The following is a 25,960-nucleotide window of genomic DNA, read 5'->3' as shown; positions in this document are numbered from 1 at the left end:
TTCACGAACAAGTCCCAAAAAAGTGCCCCAACTGCCCAGATGACCACTGGAGGGAATTGGGGATGACCTCCCCAGACTCCCCCAGTGGTCACTAACCCCCTCCCACCAAAAAAAACCCACTTTACAAACTTTTTTCCCAGCCTGTATGCCAGCCTCAAATGCCGTACCCACCTCAATGACAGCAGAATGTGTTCGATCCTGTCACAGCCTTTCCCTGGGTCAAATGTGGCTCTCGGGTGCAGTACAGGGTCACATCAGCATTGCATTGTGGTGGGTGTAGGGTATTGGGCTCCGTGATTTCATTAGCTTGTGTTACAGTCTCACGATGTTGGTAGTTGGTAGGCTCTTCTCCCATGGTGCTTTTCCCCCTGCCTACTGGGTCAGAGTGTGCCCTGTTGTGTTTCCTGTTGTAGTCCACGCGATAGTGGCCATTTTTGTAAGCCAGTTTTAGTTCCCTTTCCTGTGTTAGCCACATTACAGAACTTAGTTCTTCCCTTGAATGTGGCTGAAAGAGGGCATTGTACAGCATTCTGCCAGCTGTGACCTACTGCTCATCTCAGTACCAGGGAGACTCGTTGCCAGTGGGGCACAACCTCTGATCTGCAGTTAAACTGTGAGTAAAGGCGGTTATTCCAATAAAGGACGTTTTCGAAGAGCTTAGTCTTCAGGTGTCAACTGGTGTGCCAATGTTATATAGCAGCAACCAGTCCTAGAGGCCTGCGTGTATGCAGGTCCCTGGAGCACTTTTAGTGGGTACCGCAGTGCACTTCAGCCAGGTGGACCCAGGCCCATCCCCCCCCCCCCCCCCACCTGTAACACTTGTGCTGGTAAATGGGAGGCCTCCAAAACCCACTGTAACCACATGTAGGTGCCCCCTTCACCCCTAAGAGCTATGGTAGTGTTGTACATTTGTGGGTAGTGGGTTTTGGGGGAGGGGGGTTGGGTGCTCAGCACCCATGGTAAGGGAGCTATGCATGTGGGAGCGTTGTCTGAAGTCCACCGCACTGACCTCTAGGGTGCCCAGTTGGTGTCCTGGCATATCAGGGTGGCCAGTGTACTACGAATCCTGGCCCCTCCCACAACCAAATGGCTCGGATTAGGACGTTTTTGAGCTGGGCGTTTTTAGTTTCCATTATCGCTAAAAAAAACAAACGCCCAGCTCAAAAACGTCCATTTTTTCAAAAATACAGTTCGGCCCGCCCCTTCACGGCCCTGTTCTCGGAGATAAATGCCCATGGAGATAGGCGTTTCCATTCGATTATGCCCCTCTATATGGACTGCATTAGATGAACTAAATTTCAGATTCTGCATTTGTGAATACAATTTTTATCTATCCTCCTGGAACAGACTTTTTGTGGTCACTTCCACTCCTTTATTCTTATTTGGCCTGTAGAAGTGTTTGGTTTTCTCTTGTTCCTGGAGTGAGTGTTTATACCAGCTATAGGGTAGTGTACCTGGGTGTGCCTAGATGTCCGTGCATTCTCTGCCACTTAAGCTAGTATTCTATAAAGAAAAAGTAAGTACCGTATTTTTCGGACTATAAGACGCACTTTTTTCCCCCCAAATTTGGGAGGAAAATGGGGGGTGCGTCTTATATTCCGAAGGTAGCGAGTTCCCTCCCTCCCGCCCTCCCCCCGAGTTCGGGATCGCCCTCCCCCCAGCCCTGTCACCACTTCTCCCCTACTCACGTCACGCGATGTTCCCTGGTGGTCTAGTGACGTTGGGGCAGGAAAGAGCCCCCTCTTTCCTGCCCAGCGCGCTGCTCTCCGTCCTCCTGTATGCTGTCTGACGGTCTCGGCAAGATTCAAAATGGCCGCCGAGACTTTAATTCTCGGCGGCCATTTTGAATCTCGCCGAGACCGTCAGGCAGCATACAGGAGGACGGAGAGCAGCGCGCTGGGCAAGAAAGAGGGGGCTCTTTCCTGCCCCAACGTCACTAAACCACCAGGGAACATCGCGTGACGTGAGTAGGGGAGAAGTGGTGACAGGGCCGGGGGGAGGGCGATCCCGAACTCGGACAAGACGCACCGGAGCACCTAGGTTTTAGAGGAGGGAAAAAGGAAAATTTTTTTTCCTATTTCCCTCCTCTAAAACCTAGGTGCGTCTTATGGTCCGGTGCGTCTTATAGTCCGAAAAATACGGTACCTACTTTTCTTTATAAAATAAGTGTAAGTGTCATAATCAGCACCTATAGCAGATACCTTATTATAGAATTACCCTCTAGATCAATGGTTCTCCAACCTATCCTGGGGGACCACCAGCCAGTTGGGTTTTCAGGATATTCCTAATGAATATGCATGAGAGAGATTTGCATATAATATAGCTGACAGGCCTGCAAATCTCTCTTTTATGACTGTGTTGTTCAGGGGTGCCAGTGCTTCTAAGGATCACTCTTCAACTTATGATGATTTGGATGACCAAAAGGTAAGCTAGAATTAGGGTAGAGTGAGAGATGAGAAGAATGAGAAGGGAAAGGGAAGGCTGGGTGAGAAGGAAAGAGACAAGTAGAAAGGAAAAGGGTGAAGTAAAAAGGTGAGACAGAAGGGAGAAGAAGTGGGATGGAAGGAAAAGTAGAAGGTGAGGACAGGCAAGAGGGGAACAGAAGATGTCAATTTAAAAATTACCCTGAAAAAAAATATCTGAGCTCATGTTAAGTGCCTAAGGGCCTTGTTTACTAATTTGAGCTTGCGATTCCCGGCGCAACAAATGAGAGGAAGCCCCTTCGGTTTCTATGGGCTTCCTCTCATTTGCTGTGCTGGAATCACTAGCGTGGCTTTGTAAAAGAAGCCCTAAATCTGTCCTCTATTTCAGTCAGGACCCCTACCTGTCATTTATTTGCCTAGATTTAGAAGTCCCAATTTACATGCCTAATTTTTTTCCTGCCCTAAATCTGCCATCCACTTTTTTAGGCTCCTAAATTTAGTGTGTGTGTTGCGGAGGGGGGAGGGTGGGGGTTTCTAATGAAACTGTGAGCATAAATTGAGGCATTCAGCCCTAGTAAATTTTCAAAGAGGCCATCTTAGGACCCTCTCTCAAAGCTAGGAATATCCGCTTTGGCATGTTTATTTTAAGTAGCATGGAAACTTTAGGTTTCCGTTGACAGAATTCTAACAGTCCAAAAGGAACTAGAGTACTGTACCTTCACAGGGAAGCTTTCCTGTCCATAGCCATCTAGCTGTTCCACTCCTTTGATGTACAGCAACTCTGCATCAGGTGCAGGCATTCCACTAAGACGGACACACACACATACAGAAAAACAAGAGAAAAATTGGATCTACTATGTCAAGGTAATGAGATAAAGGAAATGCTACGTTTGTTCTACACCAGTACTTCACAATCCAAGAACTTGAGAAATTCCCAACAGATCCTGTTTTACAGTCACCAAACTTTACACATGAACTTATATCTCCAAAACTTACCACAGTTTGGTGAAATGAGTATTACAAGCAGGGGTTACAATGAATGAGCTTTGAGGATCTCAGAGACAAGGGAAGGAAATGATGAAGCCTGAAAACTCATATATAATTAAAACAATGTCCAAAAGAATTGTTTGGGTGATCCAATACAAGTTTTCCCAGGTCCCCCATCTCTTCCTGACACATCCAATAGCTTTTCTGTTTCATGCGAACGCAGGGAAGAATGAAGTCAGATTTTGTCATTTACCTGTGTGCTTTGTGCTCCAGGGCCACCTTCTGAGTCAGCTCCTCCAGAACTGCTTCGTCTTGGACCCATTTCTAAAAATAATTTAAATGAGAGCCTTATATAGTATGAAGGAAACTGAGAATCAGGTACATTAGGCGGTTGCCTAAGATGGCAGCTTCCTGGGGGCGGCAAAGAGCTGCTGTAGTCAAAGCAAAACAATAGATCCTGATACCACACAAACTCAAAGAATCATTAGAGTGTACTTTTACCCACAAACCCCCTGATTCTATATTTAGCGTCCAAATTTCTGTACCCAGCTATGTGCATGCATCAGAGATGCGTGAGCAAATAAATTGACTAATGAGCTCAGAAACATCAATACTCGGGTGCTAACAACCAATTATTTGATGTTAATTGGCAGTCTTAAAAATTAGCACGTGCATCTCACTATGAACTATTCTATACAAGCACAGTGTCTAACTTCAATCGTGTGTATCTGAAAAGTGGGTGTGGCCATGGACGTTCCAAAAAGTTGTGCACAGATTTACAGAATTCACCTGAAGCGCGCCTAAGTTGGCATTTACACCTGCTTTTAGCAGGTGTAAGTAGGGTGCCCAAAAGTTAAGCGCCAGATCTGGTCCGAACAATATTCTATAAAGGGCGCACTCCCTTTACAGAATTTTCGGCACCATTTATTGGCGTCCCTCCATAGTTCCTGCACATAACATATGTATGAAAAATCAACAACGGAGTAGGGAAGAGACAGCAGTTCCAAAAACCAAGAGGAAGACACAAAGGGCCCCGTTTACTAAGCCGCGTTGTAGGTGTGCTATCGTTTTGAGTGCACGCTAATGCTAGATACACTCATAGGAATAGATGGGTGTCTCTAGCATTAGCATGCACTACATTTTAGCACTCGCTAGAAACGCTAGCGCGCCTTAGTAAACTGGGCCCAAAGAATGGTAGTAGGTGACATTTATTTGCAATAAACCAAAAGGACTTGACACAGCAGCTGTATTTCGGTGCCTAAGTGCATGCCTCAAGAGTCTGACCATTTTTCTTTTTGGCATCACTGAAGATTTTCTGCCTTTACTGAGGTTTAATCTCTGCGATTTAAAGATATTCATTTTCTGCCTTTGCCAAGGTTTAATCTCTGTGATTTTAAGATATTCGTTTTACTCACACAGTTTTGTCAGCTGCACAGAAGTCTATTTAACCATTACTCATCAAATTGGTCAGACTCCTGAGGCAGGCACTTAGGCACCGAAACACAGCCGCTGTGTTGAGTCCTTTTTGGTTTATTTCACATCTGCTGGAATGTAAATAAATGTACTTTTACAGCAATTAAAACAGTTCTGTATTTCATTTTCAACAATTTAAGGAGCCCTTTTACTACAGCTTAGTGTGCACTAATGGACATTGGCCTGCGCCAAGTGCCACGTGGCTCATAGGTATAAAGTAGGACACACAGCATTTAGAACGCTAATGTCCGTTAGCATGTGCTAAGCTTTAGTAAAAGGGTCCCTAAGTGTTGGTTTCACATTGGGTTGCTCTTAGCAAGCATTCTGATAGCATCTTGCACATCATTTCTGATTTGATTCCAGTGGCAGGTGGCTTGGCACGAAATCAATACCACATCCTGGCCTGTGTTTAGATGAGCAAGTTGAATGCCAAGAAAATCTGTTTATATCGTTGCTAGAATATATTTTTTAATGTTAATCATTGCTTTTATACTCTAGGCTTTCTTTCCCTTTCCCAGATGCTTTGTGATGCTATATAGTATGGCAATATCATGTAATCACACTACAGCATCAAACCATCACGTTCCCAAACAGTGGGAAGCTTCGTTTCAAGGCCTCTCGGGTGCAGTGACTAAGACCTACAAAACATTCTCCATACTCAGAGTGGTGTTCCAAACAAAACTTCAGTAGAAATGATTTGACAAAGAGTAGGTTTACTCGGTGGAGAATCAGAAGATTCTATTCACACATCTAACAGCACAATCGGTCAGGGTTTCCTAATGTCATTGCGGCAGATTCTCTTACCAACCAGGGTTAAGGGAATTCCCACACATTATAGGATACCCTTTCTACATGAATTTCTTCTCCTCTTCTCTCTTCTTAAGAACATAACTGCCTAACTGGCCTTTCTCTGTGTGCAGACAGACCTCTTTAGACAAATTTAAATCTGACTTGAAAACTGTTTTGTTTAACAATGCCTTTACTTAAAGCTCTCAATCGCCCCACCCTTTTATCACAGGGTGTCCCATGAGATTATTCACACCATGAGCTTGTGGGCTATAACACTTACCCGCTTTTCCCTTTCCCATATTACCCTATTTCTCCCTTGGTGCACTGATCTCCTCCCATGGTTTTCAGTATCACCTTTATGCTGATGACTCCCAGATCTAACTCTCTCCACACCAGAAATTTCAGCAGGAAATCAGGTCCAAGTCTTAGCCTGCCTGTCTGACATTGCTGCTTGGATGTCTCATTGCCATCTTAAGTAGAGAGGTGTGGTAGACGTGTTAGTTCACTCTTAAAGGTTATCAATAGAAATCAAACAAAATAAAACATGGAAAAGAAAATAAGATGATACCTTTTTTATTGGACATAACTTAATACATTTCTTAATACATTTCTTCTTGGAAAGCTAATCAAGAAATGTATTAAGTTATGTCCAATAAAAAAGGTATCATCTTATTTTCTTTTCCATGTTTTATTTTGTTTGATTTCTATTCATTGCCATCTGAAACTAAACATGGCCAAGACTGAGCTTCTCATCCTCCCTGTCTCATCAGCTCATAACTTTGGGATTATCTTTGACTCCTCTCTCTCTCTTTCTCTGCACATATCCAACAGACTGCTAACACTTAACACTTGTCGTTTCTTTCTTTATAATTTCACCAAGATTCTTCCCTTTCTTTCTGAGCACACTACCAAAATCCTTATCCACACTCTCATCACCTACACTGAGCCTATTGCAACTTGCTTCTCAATCTCCCATTAAACCATCTCTCTCCCCTTCAATCTGTTCAAAATTCTGCTAAATGACTTACATTCCGCCAGTGTCTCTACATTCATATCAGCCCTCTCATCAAGTCACTTCATTGGCTCCCTATCCTTTTTCACATAGAGTTCAAACTCCTTTATTGACTTACAAGTACCTTCTCTCTGCAGCTCCTCAGTACCTCTCTACTCTTATCTCTTCCTACATTCCTTCCCAGGAACTCCGTTCATCAGATAAATCTCTCTTCTGTACCCTTCTCATCCACTGTCAACTCCAGACCCCATTCCTTTTATCTTGCTGCACCATACACCTGGAATAGACTTCCTGAGTCAGTACATCAAGCTCAATCTCTGGCTGACTTCAAATCTAGAATCAAAGCCCACCTTTTTGAAGCTGTTTCTAACTCCTAACTCCTATTCACTTGTTCGGTACCCATGTCTGTTTTATCATTCTCATCTTAAGTATTTCCCTTATCCCTTATTTGTCCTGTTTGTCTGTCTTGATTAGATTGTAAGCTGTGTTAAGCAGGGACTGTATCTTACATGTTTATTGTACAGCGCTGCGTACGTCTAGTAACACTATAGAAATGATAAGTAGTAGTAGTATTCTCACCTTTCCTATCACAAATTGTAGTTCCTCCCCTCATCCCTTAAGTTTTTTTCCCTCACCACCAAGCCTTTCTTGTACACTACTCTTATACCTATAGGATTGTCCTAGAATTGGAAACCACTCAGAAATTTTTCTTGATGAGCGGTATAGCAAATCTCTCTATATAAAAGGCACCTCCAACGTTCTAATGCAGCCTCTAGCCAGAAGTTTGAGGCGGTCTAGATATCCAGTGTGCCCATGAGTGTCTGCCCCGCCCTCGCGTCACAACATGATGATGTCGAGGGCGGAGCAATGACACTCGAGGGGCGAAACGGACAAGGCACAGGCGCGGAGGCGGAGCAAGAAAAAAAAAAAAAAGAGCGTCCCAACACAGAGAGAACCAGGAACAACGTGGGACAGAGGGAGAGAGGCAGGCAGGCACACACCCTCAATGTTGGAGGGCGAAACAGACAAGGCACAGGCGCGGAGGCGGACCAAGATCGCCGCTCACCACACTCCCTCAGAGTTCACAGAACCCCGGCAACTTCAACCCCACCCAAACACACAAACACAGGGTCAATGCGCACTTGCTCCCGCACCCCCTCCCCCCAGGGCCATCGCTCACTCGCACCCCCCCCCTCAGGCTGCCACTCACTCCCCGAGGTCGACGGAGGCAGCGCTTTAAAGTAATGCCAGCTGAGAGGAAGATAAGCACAGTACAGCAGCCTCACATTCACCTTTCCTCTTCTCTCTCTGCATCCCGCCCTCATTTCCTGTTTCACAGAGAGAAAAGGGGAAAGCTGAACGCGAGGTTGCTGTACTGTGCTTATCTTCCTCTCAGCTGGCATTACTTTAAAGCGCTGCCTCCGTCGACCTCGGGGGGTGAGTGGCGGCCTCCAAGGGGGGGGGGCAAGTGAGTGACGGCCCTGGGGGGGGGAGCGAGTGCCCCGCGACCCTATGTTTGTGTGTTTGGGTGGGTGGGAGGGGTTGCAGTTGCCGGGGTTCTGCAAACATTGAGGACTGCGGTGAGTGGTGACCTCGGGGTGGGGGGAGTGAACGACCACCGACCTGGGGGGGTGCTGTTCTCGGAGGGACGGAGAGAGGGGGCCTGGAAATCAGAGGACACAGAAGGAGAGGGAGGGAGGGGCCCTGGAAATCAAAGGCCACAGAGGGAGACGGAGGGAGAGAAAGGAAGGAAGGAAGGAAGGGAGGGAGGGGATGCCTACAACTCACAGGGGACAGGGAGGAGGGCCTATGACTCAGAGGGCAGAGAGACAGGGAGGGGGACACTATATGGGTGAAAGGAAACATATAGAGACATATGGAGAGGAGGGGAGACCAGGGGGAGAGAACAGATTGCTCAATGTGGACAGGAGGGGATGCCAGGGGACAGGACACAATACACTCACTCAGACAGACACACACACACTCTGGCTCTGTCTCAATCACACACTCACTCATACTCACTCACATGCTCTCTCTCTCTCACACATGCTCTCTCCTAACAGTTCCCTTAAAAACAAAATTACCATTACAGAACCTTGCTAGCGCCCGTTTCATTGCGTTCAGAAACGGGCCTTTTTTCCTAGTATTTAATAAACTTGGTCAAACCAATGATTTATTAAGTCTAGTGTCTGGTTTCCAACAGTGCCCAATTCAGGTCACAAGTACCTGGCAGGATCCTAAAAAGTGACTAGATTCCATGCTGCTTACTCTCAGGGATAAGCCGTGGATTTCCCCAAGTCTTCCTTAACTGTTTATGGATATCTTCTCCAGGAACTTGTGCAAACATAGTAACATAGCAGATGACAGCAGATAAAGATCTGTATGGTCCATCCAGTCTGCCCAACAAGATAAACTCATTACTAATGGTACGATGTGATACATCATATGTATAACTGATCTTGATTTATCTTTGCCATTTTTAGGGCATAGACTGTAGGAGTCTGCCAAGCACTGGCCTTGTTCTAAAATTTCTAAAGTTAACATCAAAGCCTCTAAAAAGCTCCCCTCCAACCCATCCAAATCTATTCAGCCATGATGAGGGCACAGATTGTAGATGTCTGCCCAGCACTGGCCTTGTTCTCCAACTTCTGAAGCTGAAGTTGAATCTGTCCAGCCAAGATCAGAGCACAGACTATAAAAGTTTGCCTAGTAAAGGCTTTGCTTCCTGATTACCAGTGTTGCTTTCGAATCTCCGCTAAGCTTCTTTGGATCCATTCCTTCTAAACAGGATTCCTTTGTATTTATCCAACACATTTTTGGATTCTGTTACAGTTTTCATCTCCACCACCTCCCAATCTACCACCCTCTCTGTGAAAACCATTTTTAAACCCAGCTATACTAACCGCTTTTACCACATCCTCTGCAATGAATTCCCTTGAGCCAGCCCTGTGAATATCTATATGTTCAGTAATTTTGGCACAACCCCTCTTCTCCCAGATGTGAAGCACTTTGTTGGCACTTCATTACATTGACTGGATAAATCACTGCACTCTCTCTTCTCGCTTAAGATCACAAAGGGTATCAGATCACTTCCAGAAAACCAAAAATGGAACTCTCCTGCTCCAAAAATAAGGCCTTTTCCTTTCCTGAAAATATTAGAACAAGTGCTTTCTTCCAGTTTTTGAGAAACTGACTCCTAGTTGTCCTCAACTAGGAAAGGAAAGAGTGTGTTTTCTTTTCCCTCCTTTGAAGAAAACTTACAAGCTTTCTGCACCTGAATCTGCAGCTGCTCGCACCTCTAAAGCAGGGGTTCTCAGCCCAGTCCTCATGTAGCCAGTCAGGTTTTCAGGATATCCATGATGAATATGTGTGAGATAGATTTGCACAATGGAGGAAGTGCACGCAAATCTATCACATGATTGTTCATTGTGGATGTCTTGAAAAAGTGATTGGCTGGGTGTGTCCTGAGGTCTGGATTGAGAGCCCCTGCTCTAGAGGGGTAGGGAACCTGCATTTCCGTCAAAAGCACAGTTTCTTATGGTGCACATTCAAAAGGTTTGATCTTACAAATGGAACATATCCCTTTCCCTTTCTCCAAAAACATGTCCTTGGAAATCAGACATAATGCTGGTAGGATTTCTATACAAGTAAAGTCAATGATTCCAGCGTTCATCATACTGGAACCTCCATACACCCATCACAAACGATATTAGTGAAATTCCAGCAACTTTGGAACAGAGTTATGTTTTAAGTGGGCATGCAGGAGGAAAAGCAAAACAACAAGGAGGAAAGGCTTAAGAAAAAGACAAGAGAAACACCCAGCAGTGAGCAGCATCTTTCTCGCTTCTACAAGTCACTGCAGAGCAAAAGCTATATGTTTGCGGACAGCTTAAATGTCCTTGAAAACAAGGAAAATGGTGGCGTCAGCTGACTAATGGAATCTTTACAGGAAAATGGAGGGCTGGCAAAGGAAAGATAAACAGGGAGTCCAGAACATAGGGATGAAAGGGGGACAGCACTGACTCTTATCCATTTCCGAAAGCTCTGTGCAGGTTTCCTGTCTCTCCAGATCAGGACACAGCTGTATATTGCCATGAATATCTTTGCCAGCCTCATTGTTTTCATGTCCAAGGACAACATAAATATTAAAAATGCTTCCAAAGTTCTGTGCAAAATGTGGACTGAACTCTGAAGAAATATTTCCTGGATTGTGCTGTTCTCGAGTGTTACTTCAGAGACCATCACAACAGTGATTTGCTTGCTGTTCAGCACTTCTATTCTTCTAGGCCACCACTTGGGGATATCATATTGATCTTTTATGAAAAAGAGTCAATGTATTCCACTTTATATATGTTCCATGGCAAAACTAGTAACCACTGCTCTCGTGGCCCCTGAAGGGAATGTTAGGCACCCTGGGGAAACCTTTAGTCTTGTGCACCCCCTCAATTAACTTTCAGGATATCACCCCCCCCCCCCCCCCCAACATGATTCTGATAATTAAAGAAGAGCAACCAAAATTATAAAGGGGATGGAACTCCTCTCTTATGAGGAAAGGCTAAAGAGGTTAGTGCTCTTCAGCTTGGAAAACTGGAATAACTATGTTAACAATGGATGAGGGGAGAAATGATTCGTTCCAAAAGTACAAAGACTAGGGAACACTCAAGGAAGTTACACGGAAATACTTTTAAAACAAATAGGAGGAAATATGTTTTCACTTAATTAATAGTTAAGTTCTGGAACTCTTTGCTGGAGGATGTGGCAACAGCGGTTAGCATATCTGGGTTTTAAAAAGGCTTGGACAAGTTCCCGGAGGAAAAATCCATAGTTTGCTATTGAGACAGACATGGGGAGGCAGCTGCTTGCCCCAGGAATGTTGCTAATAATTGGGTTTCTGCCAGGTACTTGTGACCTGGCTTGGCCACTGTTTGGAAACAGGATACTGGGCTATATGGACCATTGGTCTGACCCAATATGACTACTCTTATGTACTTATGATCACTCCAACACCAACCCTCCCAAAGTCCTCCTGTAAAAAAAACTATACGTGGACAAAATAAGACCAACAGTCAGCCAAGTGGTGAACATAAAATTTTAGGTATTCTATTTGTATTCAGTGGTTTAAATGGTGCCACAGAATATCCACATACAGGGGCTCCTTTTACCAAGCTGTGGCAAAACAGGGCTGGCGCTGGCATGTGTTTTACACACGTGCTAAGGACCCTTTTACCGCACCTGGTAAAAGGGAAGTCTCGCTTTCCTACAGGAAACAGCCATGCGGCAAGCAAAGCACTTGCCACACGGCCATTTCAGAGGGGGAGCCACCCATTGAGGTGGCACTGCCCGATTACTGCCAGGTACACTCTGGCACTACAAAAATAAATACATTCTTCTAGCACCAGAAACGATGGCGCAATAGGGGTGGGAAGTACCACTGGGGCTGCTGCGGTAGCCCGGTGGTACTTCCTGTATAGCGAGCGGTAAGCCTGCATTGGGCTTACTGCCACTTAGCAACTAACAAATATATATATATATATATATATATATATATATATATATATATATATATATAAAGAACAGAATAGATGGTAGTATGATTCTTAGAAAATATGCTTTTTTTTTTTTTTAAGTGTATGTTGCAGGAGACTGTAGATGAGCTGGGGTACCCAGTGTGGGGCTTTGAAGAACAGAAACAGAGAGATTGTCCACTCAGGATGCAGGAAGAGGATTCAAGTGAAGAACAGAGAGAAGAGACCTGCCAGTGAGAGAAAAAGAAGTGGGACTTTCTTTAACTTATTTTTTTCCTTTTTAAATTTTGCTACAGAGTGCATGGTTGATTTAGGGAATTTCATCTAATAAAGGAGCTAAGATTGTTTTGGAGAATTTTTCAAGTGTGGTAAAGCAGTCAGCTAGTAATGGGCTCTGAGCATTCCCTGACCACTAGAATCCCTCAATTTGGGGTTTTCTATTATATTTGTGCCTCCTCTAGAGCAAACCCTCACCCGACCAAAACAGAAGCTCCACTAACACTGAGAAGACATGCTCATAATGATGAATATGAGTTACATTTCTCTCTCACTCAATATGGAGGCCATTTCACAAATGTCACAAATACATTTGCACATGAATAAAGCAAAGGTAGGTAGCGATTCTAGAAAACCGCTTATACAGCATGCACAGTTTGGAAAGAGACATGTTCTGAGCATGGTTTGGGCTGCCCTGAAAAGTATGCATATGCTTTCTATTTTGCAACAGCAGTGCACATATAATCTTAAACGTTTGCCCATCAAAATTAGACCTGCCAGAAGTTAATGTTAACTAAGTGCTCGTTTGGGCCTAATCTTTGGAGGGGTGATGAGGGGAATTGTGCTTTTAACACCACCTCAACAGTAAAAAAAAAAAAAACTCGTTTTGGAACTTGGCTCTTTAATTGGTTCTCCTTGGATGTCCAGTTTTGTGAAATTTTGAACTTATACGTGTACGTGTCAGCATGTACAAGTGTAGATTGCAAAATCTGTGATCTACATATGTAAGTGCCAACATTTAAACATGCAGAGTGATGCCACTCTTTTTTTGAACGTGCAATTTTATAAAATGTTTGCTCTTGCTCTATGTTCTACTAAATATATATGTATTTCCTGTAGCTTTATACATTTTTTTGCAAAAGGCTCAGTGTTCAGCAAGCCTTTTGTAAAATATAGGTGCCCTTATTACAAAATGCTCAGTATTCAGCAAGCCTTTTGTAAAATACAGGTGCCCTTATATATTCTTTACAAAAACCTGTGTTCAGCAAGTCTTTTGTTAAACACCTGTGCCCTTATATGTTTTTTTTTTTTTACAAAATGCTCAGTGTTCAGGAAGTCATTTGTAAAATATTGATGCCCTTATATGTTTTTTTTTTACGAAAAGCTCAGCATTTAGCAAAGCCTTTTGTTAAATACCTGTGCCCTTATATGTTTTTTTTTTTTTTACAAAATGATCAGTGTTCAGCAAGCCTTTTGTTAAATACCTGTGCCTTTATATATTTTTTACAAAATGCTCAGTGTTAAATACCATGCACATTTGGAACATCCTGAATTGGATGTCCCTATTTCCTACCTATACAACCTATGCAAAATCAGCCTTCCTGCACACAGGGGGGCACACTTTCAAAGCATTTAAACTTACAAAGTTGCATAGAAACCTATGGAACTTTGTAAATCTAAGAGTTCCTTTTACTAAGAAATGATATGCTCAACGTGGGCTTACTGCTCGCTACACAGGAAGTACTGCCAGGCTACTGCAGCAGCCCGGTGGTACTTCCCACCCCTAGTGCGCCGTCGTTTCTGGTGCTAGAAGAATGTATTTATTTTTGTAGTGCCGGAGTGTACCTGGCAGTAATCGGGCAGTGCCGCTCACTACCCGGTTACCACTGGGGTAACATGGGAGCCCTTACTGCCATCTCAATGGGTGGCAGTAAGGGCTCCCCCCACCACCCGAAATGACCTCGTCGCAAGTGCTTTACTTGCCGCATGGCCATTTTCTGTAGGAAGGCAAGACTTCCCTTTTACCAGCTGCGGTAAAAGGGGGCCTTGGCACGCGTGTAAAACACACCCCAATGCCAGCGCTGGCCCCCTTTGGCCGCAGCTTGGTAAAAGGGACCCTAAGTGCTTTGAAAATGAGCCCCAAGGTGTCTCAGAGAAATTGTAAAGCACTGATTATGCTTCTGCACCAGAAACTGTTCTGTTGTTATTAGATAACTGGGCAATAACTAACATCATACCCAAATATTAAGAGGAGGGGGTGCAAAAATATAAATACAACTCACCACTGGAAATAATACGTATTCCCGGAGAAAATCCTGAGATTCATAATTATTATAGTCTCCAAAATCCGCTGAAAAATAAAAGGTTATAGTTGAACTGTCAGAACTGCACGAGTTAAATGACTATGAAACCTTCACAAGAAAAAATGAGTCTTCTATTTCAGAGCTTATCAATATTTATTTCAGTGGCTGTGACCCTACTCCTGAGGCCACTGAAAATGCATGACCCCATGGAGGTGCAGGCCAATGACATCTTTATAGTGTGCCCGCCCAAGTCATCACTGCAACAACAGGTTTCACAACCACAGTTGGGAAGCCCTGAGCTACTGAATCTAGAGAATGACACAGGGACAGTCCCTGTGGGTTCTGTCTCCAACCCCACTCCATCCCTGTCCCCACAGGTTCTGTCCTCATTTGCAGAAGCCTTGAACAATTATGATTTTATATTTAAATCTTTTTATTAAGGTATAAAAAGGAACAATATGCTGTGCAACTATGTATAAACTACAAATAGAAAACAATAATAACAATGAGCAGATATAAAGGAGCAGCTGTAAAGGACTAAAATACAAGCTGATGCACGCCACCACCTTCTCTTACATGAGCACGCAGTTATGGAATGCATTACCCACAGATCTGAATACAATTGACGAAACAACTACCTTTCGCAAATCTCTGAAGACATATTTCTTCAACAAGGCCTACAATAAGAACCTACAGCCCCACTAATCCACTTCACCAACCCATTCAGTTATGAAAGCCCACCTTCTATAAATACCCTAATAAATTCCTTCCTTCTTCTTTCTTCCCTTAATTAATCTCTACACAATACTAACTATACTTGATATACTGGAATAACTATGTTAACAATACTATGTAAACTACTTTGAGCCTGCAAATAGGTGGGATAAGGTGGGATACAAATGCAATAAATAAATAAATAATAACCCTCCTCCCCACCACCACCCTCTCTACCCTTCCAACCCCAACAACAGCTGATTTCTACTACCCTAATGAATTCTAATCCACCCTGTTAAAATGTCCAGGGGTATAAATTATATGCCCAGGAAGGGGAATATATACCCTATGAAGCACTATTATGATTTTTTAATCTGTGGATGAATAAGAAGTCATCAACAATCTCAGGATTCAATCCAGCTCTCCTGTCTTCCACAGTCCTTCCTGCAATAGAAGATGTCTTCTTAGAAGATGTGGTGGAAGAAGGATGTACAGTATCCCCCATGCAAATTTTGCTAGTTGTGGCCAGCATGTTTGCTTGTTTTTCCAAAAAAAATCAAAATATTGTTGTGGGCATCACTCAAACATAAACAGTAGTCAAGTTCACTAACAGGCTTCAAAGTAGAAAATGACATGGGGACAAAGTTTGTCCCCGTGGGCTCTGTCCCCCTCCCCGCCTCAACCCCATGGGATCTGTCCCCATCCCCGTAGGATCTGTGTCCACCCCATCCCCACGAGCTCTGTCCCCGTCCCCGCAGTTACCGTGGGTCTCCGTGTCATTCTCTAATTCAATCCTAATCCTGAGAGCTAGTCAAGGGGTTCAGGCTGACACGTGGAGGGGCATAATCGAACAGAGACGACCATCTCTAAGGACGCCCATCTCTGAGGACGTCCTGGTGAATGGGCGGGGCATCCCGTATTATCAAAACAAGATGGGCGTCCATCTTTTGTTTTGATAATACGGTCGGGAACGCCCAAATCTCAACATTTAGGTCGACCTTAGAGATGGTCGACCTCGGTTTTCGCCGATAATAGAAACTGAGGACGCCCATCTTATAAACGACCAAATCCAAGGCATTTGGTCATGGGAGGAGCCAGCATTTGTAGTGCACTGGTCCCCCTCACATGCCAGGACACCAACCGGGCACCCTAGGGGGCACAGCAGTGGACTTCACAAATTGCTCCCAGGTGCATAGCTCCCTTACCTTCGGTGCTGAGCCCCCCCAAAACCCACTCCCCACAACCGTACATCACTACCATAGCCCTTAGGGATGAAGGGGGACACCTACATGTGGGTACAGTGGGTTTTGGAGGGCTCACATGTACCAACACAAGTGTAACAGGTGGGGGGGGGGGATGGGCCTGGGTCTGCCTGCCTGAAGTGCACTGCACCCATTAAAAACTGCTCCAGGGACATGCATACTGCTGTGATGGAGCTGGGTATGACAATTGAGGCTGGCAAAAAATGGTTTTTAATTTTTTTTTTTGGGTGGGAGAGGGTTGGTGATCACTGGGGGACTAAGGGGAGATCATCCCCGATTCCCTCCGGTGGTCATCTGGTCAGTTCGAGCACCTTTTCGAGGCTTGGTCGTGAAAAAAAGGGACCAAGTAAAGTCGGCCAAATGCTCGTGAGGGACGCCCTTCTTTTTTCCATTATCGGCCGAGGACGCCCATCTCTTAACCACGCCCCCATCCCGCCTTCGCTACGTTGCCGACACGCCCCCATAAACTTTGGTCGTCCCCGCGACAGAAAGCAGTTGAGGACGCCCAAAATCGGTTTTCAATTATGCCGATTTGGGCGACCCTGATAGAAGGACGCCCATCTCCCTATTTGTGTCAAAAGATGGGCACCCTTCTCTTTCGATTATGCCCCTGCTAGTGGTACATTTCAACCACAAAAACACAAACACTTTCAGACAGTTATCACAATAACATCTATCTTTCTCACCAGATTTAGAAAAGGCATAATATTCTTGAAGCATCATACCACAAATTCATCACTATTATTATTTTTTTTTTATATCATGGAATATATTTTGTAGCAGGTGCTTTGAAAGGTATACAAATCTTATGAAATTATGAGCCCTATTTTTGGTTTTCTTGCCTATGACCTCTAACACCACTGACAGTAGGGCATAAGTTTCTGTTGAGGGCACTGCCTCCAAATGGTTTCGTTTTGTACACACCATGACAGTAATGAACCTCACTCCTAAGCCAGGGTATGTGGAGAATAACCTCAGTCTCTCAATTTTACTGCTAATGCTCGCCAAAGACAGCCAAAGAGAGCTTCCCTGTGGAGTTCATATGATATAACATATATAAGTGACCTATCAAGGTGTGCTTAAAAACTCCTTTTAATCAAGCTTGTAGCACCCAAATGATGAGCGGTATATCAAATAAAGGTGACAAGTGAAGGGAAACATTTCTGCATCTTTCTTGGTCTCTGACTGTATTTGTTGGTAGTTAAGGATTTTTTTCCTCTTCCCATGATTCTCTTGCCCAAATAGTTGCACTGAATAAATGGTACCTGGATAATTTCCAACTTCACCCCTGATGTCCAGATGGTCAGTGAAGATTTTCAGCAACATTATCCATATTTGGGCCCAGTGAGTAGCACTTATCCAAGCAGGCGCAGTTCTACCCAGATAAGAGCTGCTGAATAAGGCCTATGTTTGTACCTGAGGAAATGGAAGGTTAAGTGACTTCCACAAGAAGCCGAAGGGATTTGAACCCTGGCTTTCCTGATTCTCAGGCCACTAGACTACTCCACTCCTGTCACATATTTATTCATATCTCCATGTATATAAGTTATTGGTAGTCTACAGTTCTTTTTTCCTACTGACTGACAAACCAAGGCTAGAAAGTTGTTAACATCTGAATGTAACTTTGTGGCCCTCTATGAATTTAGCTTACTTTCCCAGAACAGTTGTAAGTTATCTTTTTTTTAAATACGCTTTTACGTTTACCTATTTTCATCAACCCTTTTATTTCATGACCCTCATCTGGCATCTCTCCCTCGTCTCCCCCCCCCCCAGAAGATCGGGGGGGGGGGGGGATCTCTTAATTGCACTTCCCCAACCTCCCTGGTCCCTGGTACCTTTTAAAACTTTCAGTTCTTCGCCAGCAGTGAGCAGTGACTCATAACGGCTGTCTTCCCTCTGATGTAACTTCCTGGTTCCACGGAAAGGAAATTACATCAAAGGGAAGGCTCGGGTCCGGCGTGAGCAGCTGGTATTAGCTACTGAAGGATTTAAAAAGTACCAGGAGGTTGGGGGAGTGCAGTTAAGACACCCCTGATTGCCTGGGAGGGGGAGGAGGGGGAGAAAAGATCAAAGTCTTTAGCTGGCAGGACGTGAGCATCCCCACCAACCACATCAAAGGTGCTAAGCTGCTGGGTGGGTCTGAGTTCAAAGTGAGTGGGCTTGAGTCCTTGGCTATCCCTTGACTATCCCTTCTTGCCCCTTTTATCTGCCAGCACCTACTTGTTCCTCTTGGCCACCACTGTTTACAGTCCAACTTTCGCTGTCAGACTTTCCTTCCACTGCCGGCTCCCTCTGGCCATGACAGCATATGGCTACACATTCCTGCAGCCTGACCTTCCTTTTGTAGCGATAAAATAATAACAGACTGCCCATGCTCTCACACATCCTCCATAGGGGGTGGTGCATGGCCAAAAAAACACTTGGTTTGTTTTCCAAATTTTTTCAAATTGTCATGTGTTTTCCATTCCTTTCCACAAGTTTCTTTAAATGAACGGATTTATGTGTACTAAAACTTTTTTACACATGCAAATTTATTTATTTATTATTACATTTGTACCCCACACTTTCCCACTAAAAGCAGGGTCAATGCGGCTTACAAAGTAATAGGGATTACAGAATATTGATAAAGACAATAAAGTTGAGTATCGCAGAATAATAAAAGAGAATAGGTAGGAGAAGGACAGGGTGAAGGGAGTAAGAGAGGAGAGAGCAAGGGTAGGTCAACATTAGAAGGGGGTGGAGGAGGCGGGAGGGGGATGGGTTACAGGATGAACAACGGAGCTATGGTGGGAGAAGTAGTCTAGGTCATTGTCGTTGTCTCCTGGATATGTGTTGGGTAGTATGGCTCATAGGATTAGTTTGGGTCATTAGGATAGGCTTGTTTGAATAGATGGGGTTTTAGTGATTAATTGATTGTATGCATGTTAATTTATAGATTGTAAGCACCCAAATAGGCCGAATGAATGCTACCAAATACACACCCCTAATCCTCAGTCTCCTGAATTCAATCAGACCAGAATCTAATCTGTTCTAGATCTTCATTACTTTTTTCCCAGATTCTTCTTTTCTCTTGTCCTATCAACTCCTTTCCCTGTCTCTTCAATCCTCTTTAAATTAGGAGTGGACAGTCAGAAAATTTTCATTTCGTGTAATTTCCTGTGTCGTTAAAACAAAAAGGACAAAGTCATGCAGCAGAAAATTTGAACAGATTGAAGGGGAGAGAGATGGTTTAGTGAGAGATCTACGAGAAGAAAATTGCAGTAATCTAGGCATGAGGTGAAAAGAGGGGGTAAGGGTTTATGCTGCAGACATCCAGCGCATAAACATCCACTGACAGACTTTAGTTCTGAAATACTTGTGAAACTTGTGGCATCCTTACCCAGAAATCACAATTCTGATTTTTACATCCTTTCTAAAATCAGACTGTATATTAATAATTAGGAAGCACATAGCTTTTTAAATGTATTTCCCCCTGTGAAAGAGCACGTGTTGGTACAGAATAATAATTAACATGAACGAAGCAAGAAATGCCTAGAATTCAGTGGTTCAGGGTCCTGGGTTTTACTGGTACAGCAAAACGACACTGTAGACATCTGGGATGAGATCTCAAAGGCTCTTTGTACAAAACGGACCAGTGTTCATTCTTGACCCTATGAATCTGAACTGAATTGTATGTCAAAATCCTTTCTGTGCTTGCCACAATGTGTGTTCATTGGTTGTTTTTATTTATTAGGATTCTGAAGACTTCAGCAGATGCATTCATGGATCAGAGCGGTGTACAATTAAAGAAGCGTGTTTTTCAGAGCAGTCATTGTGTTCATCTTGGTGAGAGGATAGCACATGAGAAGGGCTGCTGCTTCCCGCTATCCTCTCCCTTCCTTCCAGGAACAAGGAATAAGCTTTCACCACAGTGTTACGCTAAGATTCTTCACATATGATCCTGCAGTGTTCCAGACTCTGTTGTTTCCTCTTTTGGAAACATTCTACTTCTTCTCTTTTTACACAAAGGGGGAAATTCTATAACTGGATGCCTCCATTTAGGTACCTCAAGAATGTGAGGCGAAAGACTATTCCAGTGGTTCCCAAACCTGGTCCTGGAGGCACCCCAGCCAGTCAGGTTTTCAGGATATCCACAATGAATATTCATGAAAGAGACCTGATTGCAGTGGAGGCAGTGCATGCAAATCTCTCTCATATGAATATTTATTGTGGACCAGGTTCGGGAACCACTGGCCTATTCTATTACAGCACCTAGGTGCCCAGATTTCATTACAGAATACTAGCATAGCACGAATAGCCATACTGGGTCACACCAATGGTCTATCCAGCCCAGTATCCTGTTTCCAACAGTGGCTAATCCAGGTCACAAGTACCTGGCAGAAACCCAATTAGTAGCAACATTCCATGCTAAAACCCAGGGCAAGCCATGTCTGTTTCAATAAAAGACTATGGCCTTTTCCTCTAGGAACTTGTCCAGACTTTTTTTTTTTTTAACCCAGGTACGCTAACTGCCGATTCCACACCCTCTGGCAATGAGCTCCAGAGCTTAACTATTCTTTGACTGAAAAATATTTTTTCCTATTTGTTTTAAAAGTATTTTCATGTAATTTCATGGAATTACGTGGTCTTTGTACTTTTTAAAAGAGTGAAAAATCAACTCACATTAACTTTTGTGCGCCTGCAGTTACACCGGCGTAGAGATGGTATAAAGGCAGTAATGTAAATGCAGCAGGGATGTGCATAACTTACAGTATTCTGTAAGTTATGTGTGTAAGTGTGAGTGCCGCTCATTGTCACCCATGCTCCTCTCATATATACCCCCTTGTGTTTACGTGCTATGCCACTTACACACACCAAATGCAAACAAAGGGGTTGATGTTCAAAGCAATTTAACTGGCCAGAAACAGCTCTTGGCAAGTTAAATCGCTTGTTTGGGTCTAACCAGTCATTTTCAGCAGCACTTAACCAGATAGTGCTACTGAAAATAGCTGTTTTGCCCCAAACTCAAAACTGGCTATTTCGGGGGCTGGTTAAGTGCCGATATTCATTACTCAACTGGCCAAGGTCCCACATAAAAGTCAGTCCTATCTTTATGTGGTGCTCCATATCTAGTTAAGTGCTAAATATCGCACTTAACTGGCTATGGGTTAGCTGGCTCCAGAAGTCCAGAAATTGAATGCCGAAACTCAGACATGGTCCAGCACTGAATTTCTGGGAATAACAACAACGGCAATTACCATAATGCTGAGCGCTGCCGGCTGAATATCAACCCCCCCAAATAAAAAATGGGATTTTGCCAACTATATTGTTTTTAACCAAACAAAGAATTGTCTAAACCAGAGATTTTCAACCTTTTTCATCTCACAGCACACTTACATGGGCTAAAATTCTCAAAGCACACCCCCACAAATGGCCCAGCATTTTACCTTCTACACCCCCCCCACCCCCCACAAACGGTCCAGCATTTTACTTTCTTCTCCCCCCCCCCCCCCCCCACCTGCACCCCCACACATGGTCCAGTCCAGCATTTACCGTCTCTTCCCCTCTCCAGCTAGCAACTGGGCATCGCCCCTTGTCTCTTGACCCCCCCCCCTCCCCACCCCCAGTGTACCTTTTAAAAGTTTGCTTGTCTCTAGCGGTCGGTACCAGCGAGCAGCGATTCAGCCTTTGTCATACCAACTCCAGAGCTTTCTCTCTGATGTAACTTCCTGCTTCCTGCCTATGTGAAGCAGGAAGTTACATCAGAGAGAAAGCTCTGGGGTTAGCAAGAGCAGGCTGTATGAATTACTGCTCGCTGGTGCCGACCGCTAGAGATAAGAAAACTTTGAAAAGGTACACTCTGTTCCAGCACAAATTAAGCAGGCCCTACTAATAAATGACCCTCAACTCCTGTGGTACACCTGTGGACCAGCCATGACACACTGGTTGAAAAACGCTGGTCTAAACATTAATTCTTGCTAGTACTGCAGCTTTAGAAAGAGAATGGGAGGGGCAAAAATAAGACAATACTCATGTTAGAGAAGTTGAAGGAATAGTCATAAAAGGAAATATGGAAGACACAGGAAGCACACAACAACACAGGAGACAATGGCAAGTAAGTAGCCTAGTGGTTAAGTGCTATGGGCTGAAAACCAGAAAAGCTAGAGTTCAAATCTTGCTTTTTACCAGCTCCATCCCTGTAACTCAACCCTTCCTGGTATAAGCCACACTGAGCCCGCAAAAAGGTGGGAAAATGTGGGATACAAATGCAATAAATAAATAAATCTAGGCCATTTCTTCTTCCTCTTACCCCCTACCCAGCTTCCAATACCTCCACTTCATCTTCTCTCCAGTCCCATTTCCATATTTTCTCTGTCTTTCATAGTTCCACCTCTTAATACTGCTATCTAAGCCCCCAGCCTCCTGATCCTCCATACCATTTCTCCACACCCACTCCAGACACAGATTCCCCTTTCTCCCTTCCCTTCCCCTCTTTCATTATAGGCTCTTCTTCTACCTCACCCTCTCTAGAAATGCTTCTTTTCCTCTGTTCGCCTTCTCCTTCCCTCGTTATCGCTTTCTTTATCTAGAGGTTCTTCCCTCCATTTTTCTGTTCCCTCCTTCTCTTTCTTCCAACCTCTCCTCACTAGAGATTCCTTTTCCTCCAGTAGAGACTATCCATCTTGTTTTTCCCCATTAAAACCCCCATTCATCCTCTTGATGCTTGCCCCTCTAATCTCACCTCTATAAACTTCATGCTTTTCCCCCATTCTAACACTGTTTCACCCACTTGATGCTTTTTCCACATTTTAACCCCGCACCCACTTACTCACCCACTCAATGCTCTCTTCCCCATTCTTACCCCAACCCACCTGATGCTCTTTTCACAATTCTCACTCCCATCTACTCAATGCTTTTTCCTCGATTCTCAATCCCACCCACTAAAGGGGTTCTCCCCATTCCTTCCCATTATGTGATTCTTTGTGGCATCAACATACTGCCTCCTCATCTATCAGCATCTAAATACTGGGGAGTCTTAAGGTTCCATCCTGAGTTCATTTTATTGTTCAAGTTTGTATATAAGGAAAGGAAGAATTTAGTTGAATCATTTTCAACCGCTCAAAGGGTTGCTTCTGTGAAGCACCTAATTAAGTCTGTTTGGAAAGCTTTTTGCCGATGATGAAACAGTAAGAGATCATTTAGATCCTTTTGGCTCAGATTTTGAGCTCTTTGAAGCTTTTTCCTTCCTTTGCTATGCACATTGGTTATTTTTCTTTGTCTGGATGAAACACTTTTAGAGGATCACTAATGCAGCACCAACCATAAAGTTGGCGATTTGCAGTTTGCTGTTCTTTGGAAGATATTCTTGCCAAGAGATGGCAATGTTTCACAACAGCTACTGCGAAAAGAACAATTTACATATTTTTGGGAAACTGTACAACCTAGGGGTTTGAATAAGGAAATCGAATGAAATCTGTTATAAGTACCTGCTATCAGAAGAAACATTTAAGACAGCATCAGTAATTTTAATTGGGGAATAGGCTCTAATGACATCAATTTATAAGACTGTGAACGTTATGCTTATAATGTTGGTGGCATTCTTTACCCATTATGGAACCCATTTAGACAGCAGGCCACTAGGCCACTCCTCCACCTTGCTATACTGGATTTCAACTAATCAACTTTATCTGAATTTACTTGACTCCTGAGGCAGGCACCTGTGGCACCAAAATGTAGGACTGGGTCATGTCATTTTACAGTATGAAGTTGATTGACTGTTAATAAATATCCCCATGTTGGAAAAACAGTGATCTACCACCATCTTTTTTTGTTTTCTTCATCTTTTGCAAGCAGCAAAAGGTCATATCCCCCCCCCCCCCCCCCCCCCCCACCCCCAATGTAGCACTCCTCCTTCTGGCATCTTATAAGCATCATTGCAATACCAGAAATATCACTGCAGTAAACGATAATCAACATAACACTTCAACTATCGTACAGACATCATATGCTGAGTTAGACCAGGGTCCATTGAGCCCAGCATTCTGTCACCAACAGTGTCCAATCTGGGTCACAAGTACTCAGAAGATCCCCCAAAGAGATAGAACCATTCCCTGTTGCTCACTCCCAGATAAAAGCAGTGGCTTCCCAACTTTACTTGACTAATAATGCTTTAAGGTTGCTTCCTCTAGGAAGTTATCCAAACCGCATTTAATCCCAATTACTCTACATGCCTTGATCCCATCCTCTGGCAACAAATTTCACAGCTTGATTATGCATTGAGTGAAAATATACTTTCTCCAATTTGTTTTAAATGTCCTACTTGTTAGTTTCCTGGAGTATCCCCAAGTCTTATTACTGTCTGAAAAGGTAAATAACCATTTCCTGTTAACCTGTTTTAAACCACTCATGATTTTGTACACATCTATCATATCCACTTTAATCATCTCTTCTCCAAGCTGAATAACCCTTCAGTAGCCTTTCTTTCTTTGAAGGAAAGTCTTTCTATTCCCTTCATTGTTTTGATGCCCTTTTCTGTATCCTTTCTGATATTTATTTTTGAGTTGAGGTGACCAGAACTGCACACAACATTCAAAATGCATTCACATCATATATTCATAAAGGGCATTTTATTTTTCATTCCTTTCCAAATAATTCTAAGCTTTCTGTTTGCTTCCTTGACCACCGCCACACATCAAGGTGAGGATTTTAGCATATTGTTCACAAAGACTCTAGGAACCTTTTCCTGGGTGGTGATCCATATTGTGGAATTCAGCATCATGTAGCTAGAGCTTGAATTATCTTTCCCTATGTGCATCTATTTGTCCACATTAAATTTCAGCTGCCATTTAAACTCCAAGTTCCTAATTCTCACATCAGACTAGATAGTACAATTATAAAGTGTGCTAATTATGGAGAAACTAGTGGAACGCAGCCCGTTTCCTCAACAATGAAACGGGCCCTAGAAACGCTCTTGTAAGCGATTTTTTGTCTCTCCCCTGCCCTCCCCTCCCCTCCATGTCCAGCGATTCTTCCCTTCCCTCCCATCCCCTCCATGTACAGCGATTCTCCTCTTCCGTGCCCTCCCATCCGTGTCCCGCAATTCTCTTCTCGCCTGTCCTCTCCTCCCATCCCATCCCATCGATTCTGCTGTGCTCTGCCCTCGATGTGCCACAATTCTCTCTTCCTTTGTACCTCATCGTTTTCTGGCTGGCCTGGCTGGCTTGCCTTCCGTTGGTAACATCCTGACGTCAGCTCACCTCCAGCGTTCCCTTCCCTCTCACTGTTCCGCCCTCTGACGTCATTACGTTTTGACGCGAGGGCGGGGCAGTGAAAAGGAATGGAACACTGGAGGCTGGCTGACGTCATGAGATGTTACGAACCCAGGCAGCCAGACAGCAATGGAACATTGGAGTGCAAATTATTATATAGGATTAGGTCTTACCTGATAATTTTCTTTCCATTAGTCCTTCCCATTATTCCAGAAACTGTGAAATAG

The 25,960-nt window shown here is 43.9% G+C and overlaps 1 protein-coding gene across 1 annotated transcript in view; it reads right to left on the bottom strand.

Annotated features, from left to right (window-relative positions):
* PTPN14 (protein tyrosine phosphatase non-receptor type 14) overlaps window positions 1–25,960 on the bottom strand; it is a 231,772-nt gene that overhangs the window by 69,471 nt on the left and 136,341 nt on the right. Inside the window, 3 exon segments of the mRNA XM_030196037.1 lie at window positions 3,140–3,227; window positions 3,664–3,734; window positions 14,489–14,556. Coding sequence (XP_030051897.1) covers window positions 3,140–3,227; window positions 3,664–3,734; window positions 14,489–14,556 — 227 coding nt within the window.

The sequence above is a fragment of the Microcaecilia unicolor genome, chromosome 3 (genome assembly GCF_901765095.1).
Source record: "Microcaecilia unicolor chromosome 3, aMicUni1.1, whole genome shotgun sequence".
NCBI lineage: Eukaryota > Metazoa > Chordata > Amphibia > Gymnophiona > Siphonopidae > Microcaecilia > Microcaecilia unicolor.
Note: the sequence above shows the minus strand (reverse complement) of the source record. Positions and strands in the feature narration are given on the sequence as shown.